The sequence below is a fragment of the Grampus griseus genome (genome assembly GCF_964374135.1).
Source record: "Grampus griseus genome assembly, chromosome: 2".
Taxonomy (NCBI): domain Eukaryota; kingdom Metazoa; phylum Chordata; class Mammalia; order Artiodactyla; family Delphinidae; genus Grampus; species Grampus griseus.
The window spans coordinates 140,582,779-140,604,623 of NC_139018.1; the positions used below are offsets into that span (position 1 = coordinate 140,582,779).

At 45.9% G+C, this 21,845-nt stretch overlaps 1 protein-coding gene across 7 annotated transcripts in view; it reads left to right on the forward strand.

Annotated features, from left to right (window-relative positions):
• Nucleotides 1-364: 364 nt before the first annotated feature.
• ZNF592 (zinc finger protein 592) overlaps nucleotides 365-21,845 on the forward strand; it is a gene marked incomplete at its 5' end in the record, with an annotated part of 57,560 nt that continues 36,079 nt past the window's right edge. Inside the window, 3 exons of one of the 7 annotated variants that reach the window (XM_082647909.1) lie at nucleotides 368-442; nucleotides 1,061-1,191; nucleotides 18,112-18,195. In XM_082647909.1, the coding sequence (XP_082504035.1) occupies nucleotides 368-442; nucleotides 1,061-1,191; nucleotides 18,112-18,195 (290 nt within the window). Of the gene's footprint in view, nucleotides 443-1,060; nucleotides 1,192-13,709; nucleotides 13,779-17,747; nucleotides 17,792-18,111; nucleotides 18,196-18,649; nucleotides 18,772-21,845 lie in introns of those variants that run through there. The other 6 variants (XM_082647911.1, XM_082647918.1, XM_082647910.1 and 3 more) reach the window with 6 other exon arrangements.

Here is a 21,845-nt window from a genome sequence, read left to right on the forward strand (position 1 = left end):
CGCTCGGCGGGGCAGACGGGTCAGGCGAGGGCGGGGGCAGGGTCTGGGTCTGCGAGGTCTAGGGTCCAGCTCTGCCCGGCACCGCCCCCGCCCCGCCCAGCCCGTCGCTGTCGCCACCGCCGGGTCGGTGCCGCGCAGCCCGCCTGGGGCGGGAGGCGGTAGACGGTAGGCGAGAGGCGAGAAGCCGGGCCCAGGCCGGGTCAGCCCCTCAGCCGCACCGCCCTGGGCGGGTGCCCAGGTCCGAGCCGCCTTCCGCCTGCCCCCCCCACAACCCCCGCCCGCGGCCCCAGCCAGGTCCCGCCGCCAGGCCGGCTCCCGCCCCCGCTCCGCCCCCGGAGCCGCAGCCCCGCCCGCCACCGCCGTCGCCATGTTGTGGCTCCCGCAGCCGGCGCTGGGGACGCGCGCGGCCGAGCCCGGGGCCTGCAGCCGCCGCCGCCGCCAGGTAAGCGCCCCCCGCGGGCCTGGCCGGGCGGGGCTTGTGGGCCGGGGCCGCCGCCGAGGCCGCTCCAGCCCGAGCTGGGGGCTGAGCGGAGCCAGGGCCGAGGCCGAGCCCGCGCCCGCACCGCGGCCCGGCCCTGCAGCCAGGCGGACCCTGCTCGCCGCCTGAGGCGGCAGCCACTTCCCCTGACCGCCGCCTGGCGGGCCCCGGCCGCCACCCCACCCCGCCCCCGGCGGACGGGCAGCCTGCCCCTTCCGCCACCCCGACCCGCCGCTACCCCGCCGGGCGGGCACGCTGCTGTCCTCCCGGCGCGGGACGGGCGGCCGCCCTCGGCGTCGGCCCGCGGCCCCCCGCCCAGGCACGGATAACGGTGCCACTTTCCCCCGCTGGGGCGCCCTGTCAGCTGGACTGTCCCGGTCGCCCGAAGAGCTGGTGTCGTCACGGGACAGACATTTGGGGGATCGACCTTTTTTGGCGCCCATCAGTCCTTCCCCCCACCTCCGCCCAAGTTCTGACCCTGGGGGAGGTTTTTTCGGGAGCAGACGGGTATTCCTGCTCCAGAGTTGGGGGCCCAGGGGGTGACCAGGCCTGTTGATCAGGGTGGAGATTGTCTTTCTACAGGGGCTCTTCCTGCCAACCCGGAGGGGAAAGGCTCAATGTGACCCGAGGGAGGACGGGGAGCGTCTGCTGGACAGATGGCCTCCTGGCCTTGGATCAGCGCATGTGAGGGGGAGGGGTCCGTACGACCTTAGGTATGTCTGCTTCTGAGAACCCCAGGATTATTCGAGCTGCTCAGGGATTTTTAACTTTTTTTTTCTTTTTTGAGTAGGCTAGAGGTGGCATTAAAAATCCTAGATTGGAATAAATCCATGGGCCCACCCAGGGCAGCATGTCTGGCACCCAGGACTAGCCTAGAATAGGACTGGCAGTCAGAGAATGGGACTTGGGGTAAGGTGGTATTTGGCTTAGGGTTGGCCCACTTGCCTTCAGCTCTGTGTTCTGGAGGGCCTGTACAGTGCATTTGTTGGTGTGTACAGTGTGGCTGAGGATACAGGATGTGGACAGATAGATGCCTGGCAGGTGCTTGGTGGGATTTCAGGGGTCTGTTTCCTCAAACTCACAGGTACATTATACAGTGAAAGAGAAGAGGAAGCAAGGTGCTAACACATATTTTGACCATTTTCCAATTTTTCCACTGGTCATGGCTTTGATTCATTTAGTAAAATTTTACTGAGCACTTATTATGTGCTAGGTACTGGACTAGGTGTTGGGAGTACAGTGGGAAACCAGATAGACGTGTTTTAGCTTGAGCTCATAGACCAGTGAGAAGGCCCGATAATAAATAATCTTGAAATTTCATTCAACAACAGATATTTGTCAACCAATATGTGCCAGCCATTGTTAGATGTTGTGAAGAAAGCAAGCAAAAATAACTGCCCTTGTGGAGCTTTCATTCTAAGGGACCAGACAATAAAATATATAATAAAAATATAGTCTGTTAATAAGTGCTAATGAGAAAAAGAAGATAGGGAAGGAGGATATGAGTTACTGGGTAGGGACTGAATTTATATTTGAGTGGTCTGAAAAGGCCTCCTGAGAAGGTGTCTTTTAAATAAAACTTTGAAGGAAGTGGTAAACTAATCATTTCAGACTGTGATGAATACAAGGAAAGAAAGGTGAAGAGAGTGGTAAGAGATATGGGCCTTGATTTGGGTTGGAGGCTCAGGGAAGGCTTCCCTTGAGAAAGTGACATTTAGGCTGAGACCTGAAGGAGGGTGAAGAGTTAACCATGTGTGGAGCAGCAGAGAGCTTGGCAAGTTGGAGGAAGTGAAAGAGGCCTGTATGGCTGGAGGGGGAAAAGGAGAGGGGAGATAAGTTTATAGAGAGGTGTGTCCGATCACTGGGGGCCTTGGGGACTGAATGCCTTCCCTCCTTAGTTTGGATTGTATCCCCGGTGTAATTAGGAACCTTTGAAAGGTTTTAAGTGAGTGACATGATGATATTTACATTTTGAAAGGACTCTGGTATGGACAGAGATAAACAGGTAAGGCAAGGCTTTCTGTGTTGAGTGGTCACACTACTTGATCTGCTTCGAAAAGCCTCACGCAGTCTGGGGGAGGATCCTTTTCCTCAGAGAGACTATTTTGCCCAGCTTTTATGAAGGGAAAGGAAAATAAATGAACATTTATGGAGTGCCTGTTAGGTGGGAGAATCCATTTTAGAGACTTTTGCAAACATTATCATATTTAACTTAATCCTCCCTGCACTCTAAGAGAAAGCGGTTGTCCTGCCCCCTTTACATATACAAGCTCGGAGGAGTTAGATGACTTATCCAAAGCCATATTTGTAACATAATCTGTATTAAAACCTAGATCTTCCTGATTCCAGAGCGCACTGGCTCTGGAACCAGACTACCGAGTTTGTGTCTTGCTTTTGCCACTTACTAACTGAATGATTTTGAGTTATTTAAACCCTCTCGTGCCTCAGTTTCCTGTTTGGAAAAGCCTCAAGCTTTTCTCAGCTTAAATGCAGAAAAATGTATCTACCTCCTAGCGTTGTTGTGCTGATCAAATTAACTTAGTACAAATGTTAGCTGCTATTATTACTTAAAATTTTAAAACGCCCATGCTGCCTCCGTGCCCTATTGTCATTTTGGATGAGATTAAGTATATAGACAATTTAATTCTTGAATATTGTGAGACTCTTTTCCTCTAAATAACTTAATGCCAATGTTCCATGTGATCAGTCCTTCAAGGTTGATCTCTTATTTCAGTCTTGACACTGTGCTAGGGCTTATGGATACAATGTGAGTTCCTTGCCTCAAGAAGCTCAGGGTATCCAGGGGAGGTTAGATAATTAAAAGAATGAGCTACAATGTATTTAACAAATTCTCTAAAGCCTTTGTAGTTAGAGAACTACAGTTGGGGGCAGTAAGAACTAAATGCCTGGGGAAGTAGGGAAGGCTTTAGGGCCAGGTGACTTCTGAACTGGGCTTTAGAGGAAGAACAGAAGTTTTGCAGGCAAGCAAGACTGGGCAAAGGGCAGTCTATGAAGAGAGAGTCATGTGTGAAAGCATGGAGCCATGAGAGACTTGGCTTGTCCAGGGATGAGGCTGGGAAGCTGATTTGGGCTTGTGAAAGGCAGGCCAAGTTTGGATTTAATTCTGTAAGTCACAGGGACATATCAGAGACTATTGGGTGCATCAAATACATATCACGTGATGGGTGTTGCTGTTAGAGAGTAGAGACAGATGTCATCCTGGGAGGTGACTTTAGTTTGGTGGGATCTCTGTGCTTCAGGATCTTGTGCTCAGTTTCATAAACCTGAAATTCAGTTTGTAGGGCACGCAGAGCTGATTGGATCCAGGGAGGCTGATTAACCAAACTTGGAAGAGACTGATGCATAAACTCAGGGTATTAACTAGCCTTGAGAAATGAAACTGCAGAATGACAGATGTTTCTCTCCTCTGGCCATGGCCCTCCCCACCCCCACTCCCTGACTTCTGGCCAGGGCTGGGACAGACTAACAAACTCTTGCTCCTCAATTCCCATTTGTTTTTCTCAGGCTCCATGAAAACTAACCCTTTTTGTTAACATAATCTTTCCTGAAGCTCTATACAGTATAGTTAACAATGATTATTTAATTGATAGAATGAATGATTCTGTACTGTTTGGGTGGGATCCTGTGTTTGTGAGACTTAAGGAAAAGGAGAAATAACTTTTTTAGAGATAAAGTACTGGAAAAGGGGATTACTGGAGAAGGTATGCAGATACCAAGTGGTGTGGGTAATTTTGTGGCCAAGGAGTGGTTGTGGACAGATGCACTGGAAATTGTTCGGAGAGTAGAGGTCTGTGAACTCTTGGAAGAGATGGGGCAGGGGTGGTTTCTTTTGGTTGCACTTGAAGGAGAGATTGGTTTAGGATTTTCATCTTCCCTACACATTGGAGACAGAAAAGAAGGTAATAATTCTTGCCCTCTATTCAGCGTGGTCATGGTGAGCTTTCCTGTTGGATTGCAATCTTCATGAGGTTTGAGCTTCGTCTTAACACTTCCTTCTGCTTCCACAAAACTGAGAAGAGTTGTGGACCCTCTAGAGTTTTGAATCTGTTTTTCTACAGCAAAAAATAAAATCCAAATAGACCAACCTAGATTATGGGTTAATTATTTTTCTTTTAAAACTCTAAAGAGCATTCATGTAGAAAATTTAGGCAATTCAGTTAGGTATACAAATGAGATAAAACTGATAAATCTTATACCCTAGAGCTACTGTTTTAATATTTAGTGTTTTTATTAGATGTTTATCTCCAGCGCTGTCTTTATATACGTTTGTTTTAACTTTTTCTTTTCCTACAAAAATAGGAGTATCCTGAATAGGAGAGAGTTCCTAGTGTTGATGCCTGTGAGGTGGAGCAGTTGCATGTACCCACAGTCTGTGTATGTTTCCATTTGTGGGCATCTGGTCCATTGTTCTCCCCCTTCATGCTTTAGGAGTGTAGGATGGGATATCCATTAGCTTATTAATTTGGGGAAATGTTTTTAGGGATAAAAGTGCTACTTCAACCAACCATTCATTTTTATTTGACAGTGGGAAGTGTTTATGTATGTGTTGAAATGGCACATTGGATCCTTTTTATGACTGAAAGAAAAGTTAATGAACGCCTTTTGAGTTTGGTGTCACCACAGAGTCATTCCTCAAATCCATCAGCAGAGAATAGGTGTCCTCTGTTTGCTGTGTGACTTTGGGTAAAGTCACATTTACCCACATACTCCATTTCAGATTCTAAAGGTATTGTATCAAGAGGTAATGGTGTCCCCCTTCCTCTCATTTACATGCTCCAGGAGATAAAAAGTATGATGATGTCTATTTATGTGATTGATTGTAGAAAGACTTATGCTATGTTGAGTGAAAAAAGGGGTATGTCTGCTGAACAGATGAACTCCTGGCCTCAAGTCAGTATGTGTGTGGGGCAGCGAGTCTTTATGACTTCATTAATGTCCATTTGTGAGCTCCAGAAATATTGGAGACCCCTGAAATTTTTTCGAGTAGTTCAGGGGTGGCATTAAGGGTCTTCTGAAAACTAAATCCACAGACTTTTCCAGAAAAGCAAGAGCAACACCCTAGGTTTAACTCAGAATAGGTTCACTTCTTCTGCAGAGCAGAGTTTATGTCAGATCTTACCTCTGAGTGGTGGGATTAGAGTGGTTTTTACTTTTTTCTTTATATTTTTGCCTGTCACTTGAATTTTCTATAAGCTTGTATGTCATCATTACAAAAACAATGGGTAAATCTGTGTTTAATTTTAGAGACAAACATTGAATGTCCTAAAGCAAAAACTCAAACTGCCCAGAAATATGTCCCTCTAGAAGAGGTATGATGTTGGAACTGGCTATCCCTCCTTGGTAGGCAAGGAGGCTTGCCTTTGGTAGATGTGCAGTAAAGACAGCTCTCCCCAGCAGGTGACTTAGGCTAGAAACTCTGATCGGGATAGTTCCTGAATTCAGGGAGCCACAGCTGCACCCATCTGGGAGGAGCTGATGAGCAGAATGAATTGGCTTCTAGCTTCATTTGTTGGGTGTTTTTTGGGGGCATGCTTCTAAAGAAGTCACTTCTTTTGGGCATGGCCCTGGGCTCTCTCCCATGGACCACAGCGCTCTTAGTCTCCTACACATTGACATGGGGGATGGTAAAGAGAGGGGTTCCTATGTATGAACCTCACATACATTCCTGGAATTTCCCTCCTACTGGAGGTTCAGCCCATCCTGGGAGTGAGGCAGGGAGCTACTTCATCCTTATGTCCATCCAGTCATTGGGCATAGGAACGTTTACCCACACTGCCCTTAGCAAGCTGGAGCTGAATGTGAGCCAGTGGAGTGGGTTCTGGCTCCGCTTTTATTCCCCTGGTTTGCTGCAGTTCACAGCATTCTACTCCTGTCTGCCAACTCAGTTCTGAAGTTAAAGTTGTTCGTTAGCAAGCCAAGGGCAGAGTGAGACCTGAGAGAGAGGTCTTGAAGGTAGGTGATCTTCAAGGTGACCATTGTAACTGCAAGCCTCTCAAGGCTATTCCAGGGCCCGAAAACACCTCTGAGGCAGAGCTTTGGCATTTTTGGAGGAGAAGGGAGTCCAGGGGTGGGCAGCAAGCAGCTGTTCAGATTCTTCTGGGGCTTGGCCCAGCCGAGGCTCGGGTGTGTGTGGACAAGGGCTGCTCTCTCCCTTTGCCTTGTTAGACAGACTCTCCAGACCTGAACTGAACTGGCTGAGGTTGTAAAAACTGCTTCACTGTCTGAGACTTCATTAAGGCTATAAATCTTCAGGCCCTTAAAAATATTAGGTGTGTGATTAATACTACTGTTGTTCTTAGTTAGAATGCTTACGTGTATTTAAAATCCTTTGGAAAAAAAGTCCTTTGGAGCCTTTTTACAACTGGGCCATCAATAATCAATTATCTACAGTTGTTTATGAAAGGCCCACCCTGGGCCCAACACAGAGCTGGATGCTCTGTGGAGCATAAAAGAATCATGTGAGATGAACTTTGCCCTCAAGGAGTTCCCCCACTGAAAGCAATTGGAGAACAATTTGCTTCCAGACCAGAAGTGTCTTAAGGGGGCTTTTCTTTCTGATGGTGGTAGTTACTTTCACACAAGTCACCCCTCTGAGATGGCTGGGGTTACCTCTGGGGAACATTCTCTGGTACCCAAAATGGATTGAATGGCCATTTGGGAGGAGAGAGGTGGTGGCAATGACGTAATCTCATCTTTCATTACTTCACTTGTCTCCCTTTGACATTGCTTTTCTAAGCACCTGTACCCTTTAGGAGAAGGTAGCCACCTACCCACAAACTAGGCACCCCAGTGCCTATCGTTCCAACATTATAGCTGCATTCCTCTGAGTCTTAAGACGTTTGCATTTCCACTTAGTGTCCCCATTTAAAATATTTACACCTGGAACTTCCTTGGTGGCGCAGTGGTTAAGAATCCGCCTGCCAATGCAGGGGACACGGGTTCGAGCCCTGGCCCGGGAAGATCCCACATCCTGTGGAGCAACTAAGCCTGTGCACCACAACTACTGAGCCTGCGCTCTAGAGCCCACGAGCCACAAATACTGATTCCGAGTGCCACAACTACTGAAGGCCATGTGCCTAGAGCCTGTGCTCTGCAACAAGAGAAGCCACCGCAATGAGAAGCCTGCGCAGCGCAACGAAGAGCAGGCCCCTGCTTGCCTCAACTAGAGAAAGCCCGCGCGCAGCAACGAAGACCCAGTGCAGCAATCAATCAATCAATTAATCAATAAAATTTATTTTCAAAAACTGTATAAAGAATTTAAAAAACTGTATAAAGAATAAAAAAAATATTTACACCCCTTGAGAGGTCAGTCTTTTAGCAGTTCATCACTAAACTGTAACTTTAATTACCAGGAATTAATTAAGTTAATGGAGAGAAAGAGTGGGACCCAGGCAGGCACTTGGGGCAAGAGTGTCCGAAGGGACATGTTCCTGCATGACAGGAGAGAAGTGAGGGGAGCAGAAGAAACTTTCATGAAAATTAGTTGCTGTAGGCCGGTACTGCTAACACTGGGGCCACCCCAGTGGTCCTGATGGCCAGGGTCTAGGGTACAGCTTGGCCTAGCACTGGTACAGGGGGCTTTGAGTGGAGGTGGAATTTGGGCTCAGTCTTAAAGGATTAGGAAGATTGTTTTTCCTTCATTTAAAAAATATGGTATGGCTACAAGGGGGTAAGGGAGTGGGGGAGGAGGGATAAACTGGGAGACTGAGATTGACATATACACACTATCATATATAAAATAGATAACTAATAAGAACCTACTGTATAGCACAGAGAACTCTACTCAGTACTCTGTAATGGCCTATATGGGAAAAGAATGTAAAAAAGAATGGATATACGTATATGTATAACTCATTCACTTTGCTGTACACCTGAAACTAATGCAACATTGTAAATCAACTATATTCCAATAAAAATTAAAAAAAAATTGGGGCATTCCCTGGCAGTCCAGTGGTTAGGACTCGAAGCTTCCACTGCCGGGGCCCAGGTTCGATCCCTGGTCGGGGACCTAAGATCCCATAAGCTGTGTGCTGCAGCCTTAAAAAAAAAAAAAAAGAAAAATATATCTTCAGTTTAGAAAATTTTGGAACATTCAAGAAGAAAATAAGTCCCTCATAATTTTACTACCTGATGATAGACGGCAGAGAGGAGTAATCCTTTTACAGTGAAAGTCAGAGCATGTCGCTCCTTTACCCCAGGTCCTCCTATAGCCTTCAATCTAAGAGTGAAAGTCAGTCCTCACAGTGGCCCTCCATTATTTGCTTCCCACCCCCATCTCCTGTGACTGCCTCTGCTCTGGTTTGGGTTCCTTGAATGCATCAAGCATTTCCCTGCTTCAGGGCTTCTCTACTTGCTCTTCCCTCTGCCTAAAACCTCTTCTCCCCTGTATTCACGTGGCTTGCACTCTCACTTGCTTCAGAATTGAGAATGTAGTCGTTCCATTTTATGATTTCCTACTGAACTCCTATTGAGAAAGGCTATATGACTACCTGACATATCATGAATTTGCTTGTTTGTGTCCATTTGTCTCCTAGTGGAATGTCAGCCCTGCATGGGGAGGGACTTAGTCTGTTTGTTCACTGTGGTATCCATAGTGACTAGGATAAGGCCTGGCACCTAGGAGGTGCTCAACTAATATTATCAGTTGAATGAATGAGCATGCATGTATGTGTGTAGTGTGTGTTTGTGTTGTGGAAGTCGAGTGGGAAAGGACAGTGTGGCTAGAAGCTGTTGTGGGGGGATGGGTATGGATGGTGTGGAGAGTGAGGATGCTTTGGGCAGGAATGGAGGTTGGAGATGTGGTCCAGTCTGTTCCAGGCTCTAAGGTCTCATCGCTTACTGGTGCTGTTGAAGGTGAAGGCAGTGATTTGGTGCTTTGAGGTGGGTGAAGAAGCAGCTCCTGAAATTTAAAGTCTAGGCCTAGAGGACAGGTTCTCAAAAGTCTGGCCCGAGGGTTGGAGCTGATGTGATCGGCTACAGGAAATTATTGTAAGTTTTTGAGCAGAGTGAATGACCCGTGAAAATGGTGATGGGGAAGATTGGTCTTAGACATGTAGGATGACTGTGGGAAGAGACCAGAGGTGGCGAGGAAAGCGGTAACAAGGACAAGGATGGAGACATGGAGCAAAACAGATGACATCTGTGAGACTTAGTAATGGCAGAATTCTCCCCAGCTGCTGTGTGGCCTTGATAAAAGCTTCTAGTGCTCCCGACTTGGTAGAGCTTAAAGTACTGTCCATGGTTTCAAATGAGTTTTGGAAGCAGGTGGGGAAAGCAGGCACAAGGGAAAGAGGACGGGTCCTCTCCAGGTTCATTAGGTTGATGGATCTGGTGGGAAGCGGGCCGTCATATCCTGCACTGGGCCTGCATCTCACCGACTGTAACCCTGGATGGCAGCCTGTACTTTCTGGTCCGCTGGAAACTTTCCTGTCTGAGAGTAGCTGTAAGTGCTCTCAGGTTTTCTTCTGAACCTACACATATACCAGGACAGTATGTGAAATCTATTTGTTCGATTACCTTCTTTCAACTCCATTTTCTGTCTCCATAGTTTTATCTGTTCCTCGGAACAAATTGTCTTTGACTGACAAACCCATTTGGATTGGATTAATTGACGGGAAGTACTTATTTCTAAATGGTTTCTGTTTCATTAGGCCTCTAGCCTGTTTTTAAAAAGGCTTCTGCCAAGATGAGATCAGTGGAGAAGTGATTTCGGTATAATCAGCTTCTTTGATCTTTTGGTACAAGTTATGTTTTGAGATTGGTGTTCCTGATGTATTAATTCCTAGAATAAATATTTCAGTGCCTGCTCTGTGCCAGGCACTATAGGCACTGGGACTATAACCGGGAACAAAATAAACAAAAATCTTACTTTCATGGAGCTTGTAATCCAGTGTGTGAGGTCTTATAGATAATAAACAAGTAAAACATAAAGTATGAGAGATGGTGAAAAGTATTACAGAGAAAAACAGCAAAGCTGGGATGGAAGATAGAGAGGTTTGGTGGGGAGGCAGATTTTCTGCTTTAAGTAAGGAAGCCTCACTGATAATGGACGTTTGAACAGAGTTCTGAAGGAGTAAGAGAGGGAGCCATGCATTTATCTGAGGGAAGAGCAGTCAGGGTGGAGAGAAAAACTGGAGTGAGGAGGAGGAAGGTATAGGAGAGGAGGCCAAGGTGGTCCCACTGGGCTTGTAAATCCTAGTGGGGGCCTGAACCGAAGCTCTGAGTGAGATGGGAAGCCCCAGGTGGCTGTGTAGAACCACGATGGACTCCAGCTCTGTTTTTGAAAGGTTTGCCACAGCTGCTGGTGATTGAAGCAGGGGGGCTTCTGCAGGGGCTCTTAGCTTAGAGTGGGCACCAGAGTCTGAATCATCTGGGAACCTTTCCCAGGCCAGCTACTGGGGCCATCCAGGACTCCAGGGTCAGCCGGAGCACAGGTGTGACTTCTGAGACTCACTCAGTGCCACTGCTGTAATTCTCTAACCACTGGGTGACTGTCACAGCTTCAGATTCCTGAGACCCACTTTCTTTCTTCTTTTTTTAAAAATTTATTTATTTTTGCTGCGTTGGGTCTTCATTGCTGTGCATGAGCTTTCTCTAGTTGCGGCGAGCAGGGGCTACTCTTCGTTGCGGCACGTGTGCTTCTCATTGCCATGGCTTCTCGTTGCAGAGCACGGGCTCTAGGCACGCGGGCTTCAGTAGTTGTGGCACGAGGGCTCAGTAGTTGTGGCTTGCGGGCTTAGTTGCTCTGCGGCATGCGGGCTTTTCCCGGACCCAGGGCTCAAATCCGTGTCCCCTGCATTGGCAGGCGGATTCTTAACCACTGCGCCACCAGGGAAGTCCCGAGACCCACTTTATTTCTATTGAGTCAGTCTGCAGGTGGACTTAGAAGTCTGCATCATTAACAAGATTTGGGGGTGATTTTTGAGGCCAGTGGTCCCTGGACTATACTTTGGTCTAAAGACTGTGGTTCCCAGCCCCAGACAACATCAGTCCTCTAGGTTGTTTTCTAAAAAATGCTCAGCCCCACCCCTGAAGATTCTGATTTAATTGGCCTCAGGTGGAGTTAGGTATTAGCACTGCTCCCCATGTGTTTCTAATGTGCTTCCAGGCCTAGACTCACTAGTCTGCGGGTTAATAAGCCTTATACTGGGTGTTTGATGGAGAGATTTGAATGGGTAACTGTGAGTAGGAGACTTCAGGCCCTCTGGGAAGCTAAGGCAGGGCCAGTCATGTTGCCAGGAATAACAGGAATCTTTCACAGTAATAAAAACTCTCCAGTTTATGTACTTTATCTCATTTGATTACCTCACCTCTCTGGGCCTTCATTTCCTTGCTTGTAGAGTTAGCAGCTTAAATTTAATGGTTTCCTAGAATCTCTTGGGCTCTTAATCTTTCTGGTGTTGGAAGAACCTCTAATCCAGAACAGTGTTCTAGTACGTTGTTTCCTAATCTCAGTCTTACAACACCCTAAGGTGTGTCATAATTGTGGCAAGGGCTGTAGTGAATGTCTCAATACCAGTTGAAGGAAAATGTGTGCCATATGCAGTAGCACCTTGGGAAGATGAGGATGTTGGGAAACTGAAATGTGAAGTCAGACCTCCTGGTTCAGAATTCCTGAGTGGAAGGGCAGTCTGGTTGTTGGAGGCAAGCAGGAGCCTCAGTATTAGTCTTGGTTCTGGCGAGTTCCCTGTGAAGTGGCAATAGTGTTATATAAACTGTAAAGTTCCTATAAATCCACATGTGTGTATGTGGCCTGAGAGAAGCAGCCAGCCTGGGCCAATGGAGCCTGATTCTCAGGTTTGCCAGCCCCTCTCTGCAGCCAAACTGTGTTATTGGGCACCAGAGATGGTCTGAATAACCCTAAAGAATCCAGTGTCTGCAGGAACTGAGGTTACCCTGGAATAAATAATCAGACACACTCATTGGAGCACCTCAGAACTAACTTATTTTGGACATCAGATCTAAGACACTCCCTACCCCATCCCCTGGTTTCTGACTTTATCCTCATCTGGGCAGCACAGGGTCTGCTTGTTAGTTTATGTTTTGAAATGTGAAGATCCAAATAAGAAAAGGAAAAAAGTTTTCTGTATTTCCCTTCTATAGAATTGGAATAATGAGTTTCCTTCCATTCCCTTGTAAGTTTTTCCATTAATATTGTCTATATCTCTATTTAGAATCCAAATAAATGCTGGTCTGTCAAAGTTAAGACAAATGAAGTCAAGCGAGGGAACGCAGAATTACAGTGAGAGTGAGCGGAATTAGAAAAGAGACTCTTTATTCTGTCATTTGTGGGTACATGCACCTGATGGACTGTTAACTAGTTTCTCCACACGGGCCTCTAAAATTGGAATCTTGGGAGGTTATGGCCAAGCATTAGTAGTTTCCAAAGTTCCCAAGGTGATTCTGATGTCCAGTTACAATTGAGGACCACTTAGATTAAAAAAAAAAAAAAGGGTCTGCCAGCTTTCCCCATGTCTTCTCTTATTCTCATCCCCTGCTTGGTGCTTGTCCCTTCCCTGCCTCTCCCCCACCTGTGACTTTCCCCCAGCCTGCCCCTTGGTCCCCTTGCTCACTCCTTGATCCTCTGCTTCTTCAGCCCTCCTGAGCACTGGAGGATGAGCTGTGAGGAGGGGTAACCGACCTTCACTTGCCCTGTCTCTGTCCCCTGTGCATGCATCCAATCAGCCTGACGTTTAGGGATTCAGTGGTCTGCAGGGGCACTCTGAAAAATTATGAGGTAAAGCTTGCTGGCCACTGAGGTTGGTGGCAGAATACTTAACAAACATGTGTATTTGCTATGTTTAAGGCAGTGTTGTAAGAGCTTTACAAATATTAACTCATTTAACCCCTATAACCCCCATTTTACTTATGGGGAAACTGAGACACAGAGGTGGAGGAACCTGGCCAAGGTCACATGGCTAGTAAGTAGTAGAACTGGGATTTGAACCCACGTAAAGTCTGGGCTCTGAACCAGCACACTATGCTAGACGAAAGGGAGAAGATCTGGGACTGGGGATAGTACTATCTTTGACTACATTTGAGGCCCGCTTTGAATTAGGTTTGGAGATTCTTCTCAGGGTCTGACCTACACTTTATTATTATTAACTTACTTTAATTACATTTGCCTTCAGACCTATTAAAAAACATTTTATTTTTCTTCTTTCCTTAGGTGGTGTTTGGAAACTAGACCATGTGCCTATAGGTAGAAGTTATTCCTTTCTCCACAGCTGTACACTCCCAGCAATATTTACCACACCCTTGCTTTGAGAACCTCACTGAGGTATGATGTCTAGGCTGACCTGAGCTGGCCTTGAAGAGCTGAGAGTTTGGACACAAGTGGTTTTTTTTTTTTTTTTTCAATGTTCCTTGGTAGTTATCATTATTTTTAAAAATTGTGGTAAAACATACATAAGAAAATTGACCATTTTAACCATATTTTAAGGGTATCCAAGAATTTTTTATTAGTGTTTTTGTTATTATTTTTATTGAAGTATAGTTGATTTACACCATTTTAACTATTTTCAAATGTACTGTTCAGTGGCATTAAGGACATTCACATAACCATCACCACCGTCCATCTCTAGAACCTTTTCATCATCCCAAACTGAAACTCTTCACCCATTATATAACAACCCCTTTTCCTTTCTCCCCTTTATCCCCTGGTAACCACTGTTCTACTTTTTGTCTCTATGAAATTGACTGCTCTAGGTACCTCATTATCAGTGGAATCAGACGATATTTGTCCTTTTGTATATGGCTTATTTCATTTAGCATAATGCCTTTAAGGTTCATCTATGTTTTAGCATGTATCAGAACTTCATTCCTTTTTAAAGGCTGAATAATATTCCCTTTTATATTTATGTCACATTTTGTTTATCCATTCATCCATTGATGAATACTTGGGTTGTTTTCACCTTTTGGATATTGTGAATAATGTTGCTATGAACATAGATGTACAAATACCTCTTTGAGACCCCTTTCAATTCTTTTGGGTATATACCTAGAAGTGGAAGTGTTATATCCACGATGTGTGATTTTTCTTAGGAACTGCCATGCTGTTTTCCATAGTGGCTACAGTACATTCCCACCAGCGATTCACAAGGATTCCAGTTTCTCCACCACATTCTCACCAACACTTGCTATTTTCTGTTTTGTTTGATAATAGCCATCCTAATGGGTGTGATCTTGGTGGTTAGCTAGTTGCACCCATAGAGTCCACTATCCAAGAGTCTGGTTCCTAGTGTGCTGAAATGTGCATATGTAGAGAAAAATAACATGATAAACTCCCATGTACTCCTCATGCAGATCCAACAGTTATCATTTCGTGGCCAATCTTGTCTCATTTATACATGCCCTCCCTGCTCTCTTCCTCCTGCCCTGTGTTATTTTGAGGCAGATCCCAGATATCACATCATTTTATCTGTGAACATTTCACAGATATCTTAAAAAGATATTCCATTTTTTCTGATGGTGGAAGGGCACATCGGGATGTCCTTTGAACACGTTATTTTCTGTCATTCCCTTGGATCACCAGGGACATATGCAGTGGGCACACATTGCAGATACCTGGATGTTGGGTCCGTTGCCATGCTGGGTTGTTGGTGAAAAGCTGCCGTGGCTGGCGCCCTGCTTTCCTGCAGGAGGCTGGCTGCACTTGGGTCTGAGCAGTCATGGTGAAAGAGCGCACCCAGATCTCTTTTGAGAGGGGAAGGAGAGAAGAGAGAGGAAGAAGGGGATAAAGAAGAACATCTGTGAGGGAGACAAGAGGGGGGAAGAGAGAAAGGGACGGAGGAATGGAGAGGGGCATGGAGGAAGGAGTAGGGGGAGAGAGAGGAACAGGAAGGAGAAGAGTGTGTGTGTGTGTGTGTGTGTGTGTGTGTGTGTGTGTGTGTGTGTGTGTGTGTGTGTGTGTGTGTGTGTGTGTGTGTGTGGAGGTGTGGAGGTGTGAGAAAAAGAAAAGGGGAGTGAGAGTAGAGTACCTGGGAGAGGCATCCTTTACCAGGCCCTTGACTCAGCAGCTCCTAAACTCCTTAGTGACCTAAGGGAACTGAAGAGACACCCCAATACTAATAGTACATTTGGCCCCCACCCCAACCTTTTAATTTCGGGATATTTGGGACTGTGGTTTGCCTGTGGTAGATGAGATTGGTGGCACACCCAGAGCCACCAAACACAGGGGTACCAGAGCTGGGGAAGGAGTGATCTGCGGAATGGCCACTTTTTCTTTTCTGGGGCCCTTTTATTTGGGGAGTGGAGGCTTGGTTCCCAGCAGGTCTGAGGCTACTGGCTTCCTACCTAAATTTGGGGATCCCTACTACCAAGAGATGATGCTTTTACAAAGTTCAGTGGGGGGAAACTCCTCAAGGATGGTGTGTGAACAAGAGGAGTCCTGTCTCTCTTTTTTCTGTCTCTGGGTCTTTTTCCCTTTTAACAAAGTGCAGTGTCCCTTAGTGCTGAGCTCTGTTTCAAGTAATGAAAGGAAAAGGGGGTACTGGTTACAAAGTATCAGTTTTTATCTCAGTTCTTAGCTCTGCTTAAACTTTGTTGCCTATGCCTAGTTTCCACTTGTATCATCCCAGTCAGTTGTACAGTCTTTTATAATCCCAATTCCTTTCAGTTCTATCCTCTTTTCTTCCTTTTTATCTTTTCTAAAAATCTAACAGCTTTATTGAGATGTAATTCACGTGCCATACAGTTTACCCATTTAAAGTGCGTAATTCAGTGGGTTTTGGTATATTCACAGAGTTGTATCCTCTTGTCTTAAGACTCAAGACCACCTTGTGTTCTCCTCTTCCCTGCGGTTCTCAGAGCTAGCCTTCCCCCTCCACTGGCGTCACACTGATCCAGTCCTCAAGACAGATGACCTTATTGTGGGGACAATGGCCAGTAGGCACTTAACACCAATAAAATATAATATTTAACTTAGTCCTGCAGGGGCCTAGGGTTCATAGACAAGTGTGACTTCAGATAGACCCTTTCCCACTGGCAAGGCCCCATCACCACTCAAGGTCTCTCTATTTATAAAAAGTTTTCAAAAGCTAAATACAAACACTGTAGCAAATTTGCCAGCTGCTTGACTGGTAATAAACTTGCTTAGGAATCTGTGACTATCCTTGAACAATCTTCGTTCTGGACAGATGAGCCTGTCACATCATTCCCCCTTTCTAATGGTGGATTACCGTCTAGTAAACATAGTGGAGCTTACACACAGAAAATAAATAAATGAGCAGTTATATAATGTGTCAGATGCTATAAGGGCTGTGAAGAAAAACAAAGCAGACTAAAGGGACAGAGATTGATGGTGAGGGTGGGGATTGGTATCTTATGCACAATGGTCATAGAAGGCTCCTGACAAAGTGGTGTTTGAATAAAGACCTGAAGGAAGTGAGGAGTGGGCCCACAGAGATCTGAGGGGAAGAACATTCCAAGCAGAGGGGATAGTAAGTGCAGAGGCTCTGAGCAGGAGTATGCCCTGCTTGGTTGAGGAGCAGTAAGGAGTCTGGAGCAGACTGGCAACAGAGAGGTGTAGGAGACAGAGGACGGTTAGATCGTCCTGGCCATGTAGGCTGGGGTGAAGACTGGATTTTACTCTGCGTGAGGTGGGACGGTGTTGAAGGGTTTTAAGGAGAGGAGGAACATGATCTGGTGGATGATTTAAAAGCAGCACTCTGGCTGCTGTGTTGCGAGTGAGTAGTAGAGGCAAAGAGGAGAGACAAGGAGACCAGTCATCAGGCTTTTGTGGGAATCCAGGAGAGAAAAGAAGATGGTTGGAGGTGGTGAGAAATGGTTGGATTTGGTTACATTTTGGAAGTAGAGTTGACGGGATTTGCTTATGGATTGGATTAAGGGTATGAGGGAAAGAGAGGACTCAAAGATGCCAAGGTTTGGCCCAAGCAACTGGAAGGACTGAGTTGTCATTTACTGAAATGAGAAAGAATGTAGGAGGAAATCCAAGAGTTAGATTTTGGACATATTAGATTTGAGATGCCTATCCAAGTAGAAATCCAAGTCTAGAATCGAGGGATACCAGTTAATTAATGATTCAGTGAGTGCCTGTCGAGGGGCTTATGAAATAGCAGAAGAGAGAACATTTTACTGGTAAGCTACATTAAAGGTAGTTTGAAGGTACTACATTAAAGGTAGAAAATTATGAGGAGAAATAAGTAAAACAAAAGGGAGCACAAGGGAGGATGAGATGACTTCTGACAAGGGCAGTCAGAGAAAGTCCCTTTCCCTTCCTTGCTTGTAGGAAGCCTGTGTCCCCTTGATGAGCCTTTTTGGTGGCACTCACAGGTATGTGGTTGAGAGGTGTTTTCAGTGGGTTGTGGAGGGGAGGGCACTCAAAAACAGGGTCTGGGCCTTCCCTTTGTGTCCTCAGTGCCTGGCATAAGTCTTGGCATTTGGTAATTATTTGATGGATGAACTTCCCCTTTCTGAGCCTCAGTTCTTCATGTATAAAATGAAGAGGTTGGACTAGACCAGTGCCCTGGAATCAACTGGGAAGCTTTTTAAAAAAATGCAGGGATCCATCCCAGGCCTACTGAATCAGAATTTCCACAGTGGAGCCTGGGATTCTGTGTTTTAAAGTCACTCCCCATGTTATTCTTTTGCAGTCAGTCCAGCAGCAGTCTGCAGACGGGCATTTGGAAGCCACTGGACCAGGTCATTTCTGAGGTCCACTTCAGCTCTAACATCCTGTGAGTCTTGTTAGAATGCTTGCAATGCAATTCTGTTCTTGGGAAATGGAATTTTTGGTTGGGGTGGAAGGGCTTAGACAGGGAGAAGAGAAGCTGCCTCTGGGTGACAGACATCTTGGGCAGGGCAGGCAGGGACAGGTGTATCAGCCAGGGTTTGGAGAGGCTTCAAGGAAAGGTTCTGGGAGGGGTGGGAGCAGTGACAACCCCCATAACATTGGGAACTAGGTGTGTTAGGCCCTGGGCATAGAGGTAAAGGATATGACCCCAATTTTCGGGAGACTCACAGACTGATGAGAAAACTTAGGATCCCAGCCTACTGTGGGAAGTGCTGCCATAGAGGAAGGGAGGAAGGGAAGGGCAGAGGACTCAGAGAAGGCATCCAGGAGGAGGGGCCCTGGAACAGGAGCTTGGGGATGAGGAGTTCTCGGGCAGATTTATGTTTGGGGCCACTCAGGAGGAACAGCTCAAGCTCTGACACCAGTGACTGAAATGTACCCTGGGAAGTGGCTGGAGAGGTGGACACAGACCAGATGGGAATGGCTTCTGCACGCTGGAAGAAGAGTTTACTTACTGAAGGTGATGGGGATTTTGAACTGGGACGTCTCTGTGATCAGATAAGTGTTTTACAGCAACCATTCTGGCAAAATATGCATTGGCAGGACTAAGACCAGATAGAGGAAAAGACAAGTGAAACGCTTTGTTGTTTTGCCTGGGTCTGTTGGGGCACCTGTTTTCTTGTATACTGCTGAGAATCTCTTTGGGCTGTTCTTTGCTAATGATTAGAATGCCAGGTGCCTCATGAAATGAAGCATTGACCACTGATTGACTCAGAATGTCTGTGACTTGGGATCACTTAGACCTATAAGAAGGCCTCAGATGTGTATTCAGGAGGGCAGTAGTATGTATGTGGCAGAGAGTCTGCTTGTCTACTTTAGGACTTAAGTTTTATGTAGAAATCCAATAGTTCTAGATTAATTTGCCCAGCTGTTGTAGCCTAGCCTGTTCAAGGTCTCAGAGACCCTTCAGGTTAGTTTAATTTTACATATTAAACCAAGGCCTGCCTAAGATCCTTACATAGGTAATTGGTGACAGCATAGGGGTGAAAGCTAGTTCTCCGTGGTTCACAATTTCTTATTCTTTTAGCTCTACTATTCCCAGTCTGGGGCTTCATTCTGGGTCCAGGAACTCTTTTTTTCTGTTCCCTTTGATCCAGCTAAAGTTTCACTGAGCTCCCTTCTCCACCACCCATAGAAGCAGTGTCTCTTTCTGATCAGTGTTCCAGCCAGAGTCCAGATTGAAGTTCCTGCAAGTCATGGGAGTAGCAGCTTGCTCTTGTGCTTGCTTGCTCATTCTCTCTTTCCCCTTGCCCAGTTTCCATTCCTGGTACAGAAGTTCTCCCACCTGGGAACAAACTCAAGTACTTTCTTAGGGTCTGCTAAATAATCTCTCTCTCTCTCTCTCTCTCTCTCTGTGTCTCATACAGTTTGAGTTATTTTTTGCTTTATTATCCCCTGGGATGTTCCTTCTGAAATAGAAAGCTGGGGGAAATTTTATTTATCCATTTTTATTTATTTATTTATTTTTATAAATTTATTTTATTTTTGGCTGCATTGGGTCTTTGTTGCTGCATGTGGGCTTTTCTCTGGTTGTGGCGAGTGGGGGCTACTCTTCGTTGTGGTGCACGGGCTTCTCATGGCGGTGGCTTCTCTTGTTATGGAGCACAGGCCCTACGTGTGTGGGCTTCAGTAGTTGTGGCTCGCGGGCTCTAGAGCGCGGGCTCAGTAGTTGTGGTGCGTGGGCTTAGTTGCGCCGCGGCATGTGGGATCTTCCTGGACCAGGGCTCGAACCTGCGTCCCCTGCATTGGCAGGCAGATTCTTAACCACTGCGCCACCAGGGAAGTCCCTATTTATCCATTTTTAAACTCTTAACTGTTATAACAATAATTGAACACAGTTTATGTCAATATCTACGCCATATTCAGTCATGTGGGGCAGTAGGGTAAAGAGTTCACCTACAGGTTGTAAAACATACATACTCATCCTTCCTTCTAGTCCTCATCCAACAAGGTGGCAAATAAAAGGAAACAATTTTGTTGTTTCACAGCCCAGTGTTCCCTAGATCATGTGGTCTTTCATTTTCATCGTATAAATCTGTGATGTTATTTGTTTCCGTGTTTCATGAGACAGAATATACTGAATAGAGATCAGACTTTTCTTAAATTTGGAGTGTATCTGCCCCCTTGATGTTCTGTTATTGCTGAACTTAATATTATTAAGAAAAACAGGTGGGGCTTCCCTGGTGGCGCAGTGGTTGAGAGTCCGCCTGCCGATGCAGGGCACATGGGTTTGTGCCCCGGTCCAGGAAGATCCCACGTGCCATGGAGCGGCTGAGCCCGTGAGCCATGGCCACTGAGCCTGCGCGTCCGGAGCCTGTGCTCCACAACGGGAGAGGCCACAACAGTGAGAGGCCCGCGTACCGCAAAAAAAAAAAAAAAAAAACAAAAGAAAAAGAAAAACAGGTGACCAAGTTTAACGTTATTTGAAATTCAAAGGCTTCAGTGCTGAGGGAAAGAAAGCTCATGGATTTAGTGACAATTCCTTGTTTTTAGTTTCTCAGAGCCTTTAAAAAAAAAAATTATAGATTTGAATAAGTGTGGATGTTACTACATTTATATATTTTACCTTTAACAATATCAGTATATTTTCTGACTAATGGATTAAGTTGTTGTTGTTGGTTTTGGTCTATATCTTTTATTTACTTCAAACTTCAAAAATGCTGCCCTCTGCTCTCTAGTGTTTGAGGTTTGATGAACAAACCTATACTTCAATTATGTTCCCCCTTTCCCCTAAATCTTCATCTCTCTAGAATAAAATAGAGTTCTAATTTTTAGGCTCTTATTAGAAAGCTCTTCCATCTACTCAGTCTCATTTCTCAGGACCTTTTCCAACTCTCGTACATCTTTCTCTTTTTTTTTTTTTTAAGAAGATGTTGGGGGTAGGAGTTTATTAATTAATTTATTTATTTTTGCTGTGTTGGGTCTTTGTTTCTGTGCGAGGGCTTACTCTAGTTGTGCCAAGCAGGGGCCACTCTTCATCACGGTGTAAGGGCCTCTCACTATTACGGCCTCTCTTGTTGCAGAGCACAGGCTCCAGACGCACAGGCTCAGTAGTTGTGGCTCACGGGCCTAGTTGCTCCGCGGTATGTGTGATCCCCCCAGACCAGGGCTCGAACCCGTGTCCCCTGCATTAGCAGGCAGATTCTCAACCACTGCGCCACCAGGGAAGCCCTGGTACATCTTTCTTAAAGTGTGGGGAGCCAAAACTGCTCAGCACATCTCTCTGTGGACACTGAGTGGTTGTGAATAAGGGCGGGATCACAAGTTTTATTTTGTTTCCAGTGTCCTTTCTGATAATGCCCAGTGTTTTCTGGGCCTTTTGTGATGAAACATGCAACATGGTGTCTTAAGGGAACAGTCTAAGCTGATGCTTCTTTATTGAACAGTTTAGCTTAGAACCCATTATTCTAACCATAACCATATATATTCTAGTATAATTGGAATTGCTTTTCCCTAAACGTTCCTTCACATTTGCTTTCACTAATGCTACTTTGCCATAATTTCGCCTATTCATACAGCCTCCTTAGAACTTGT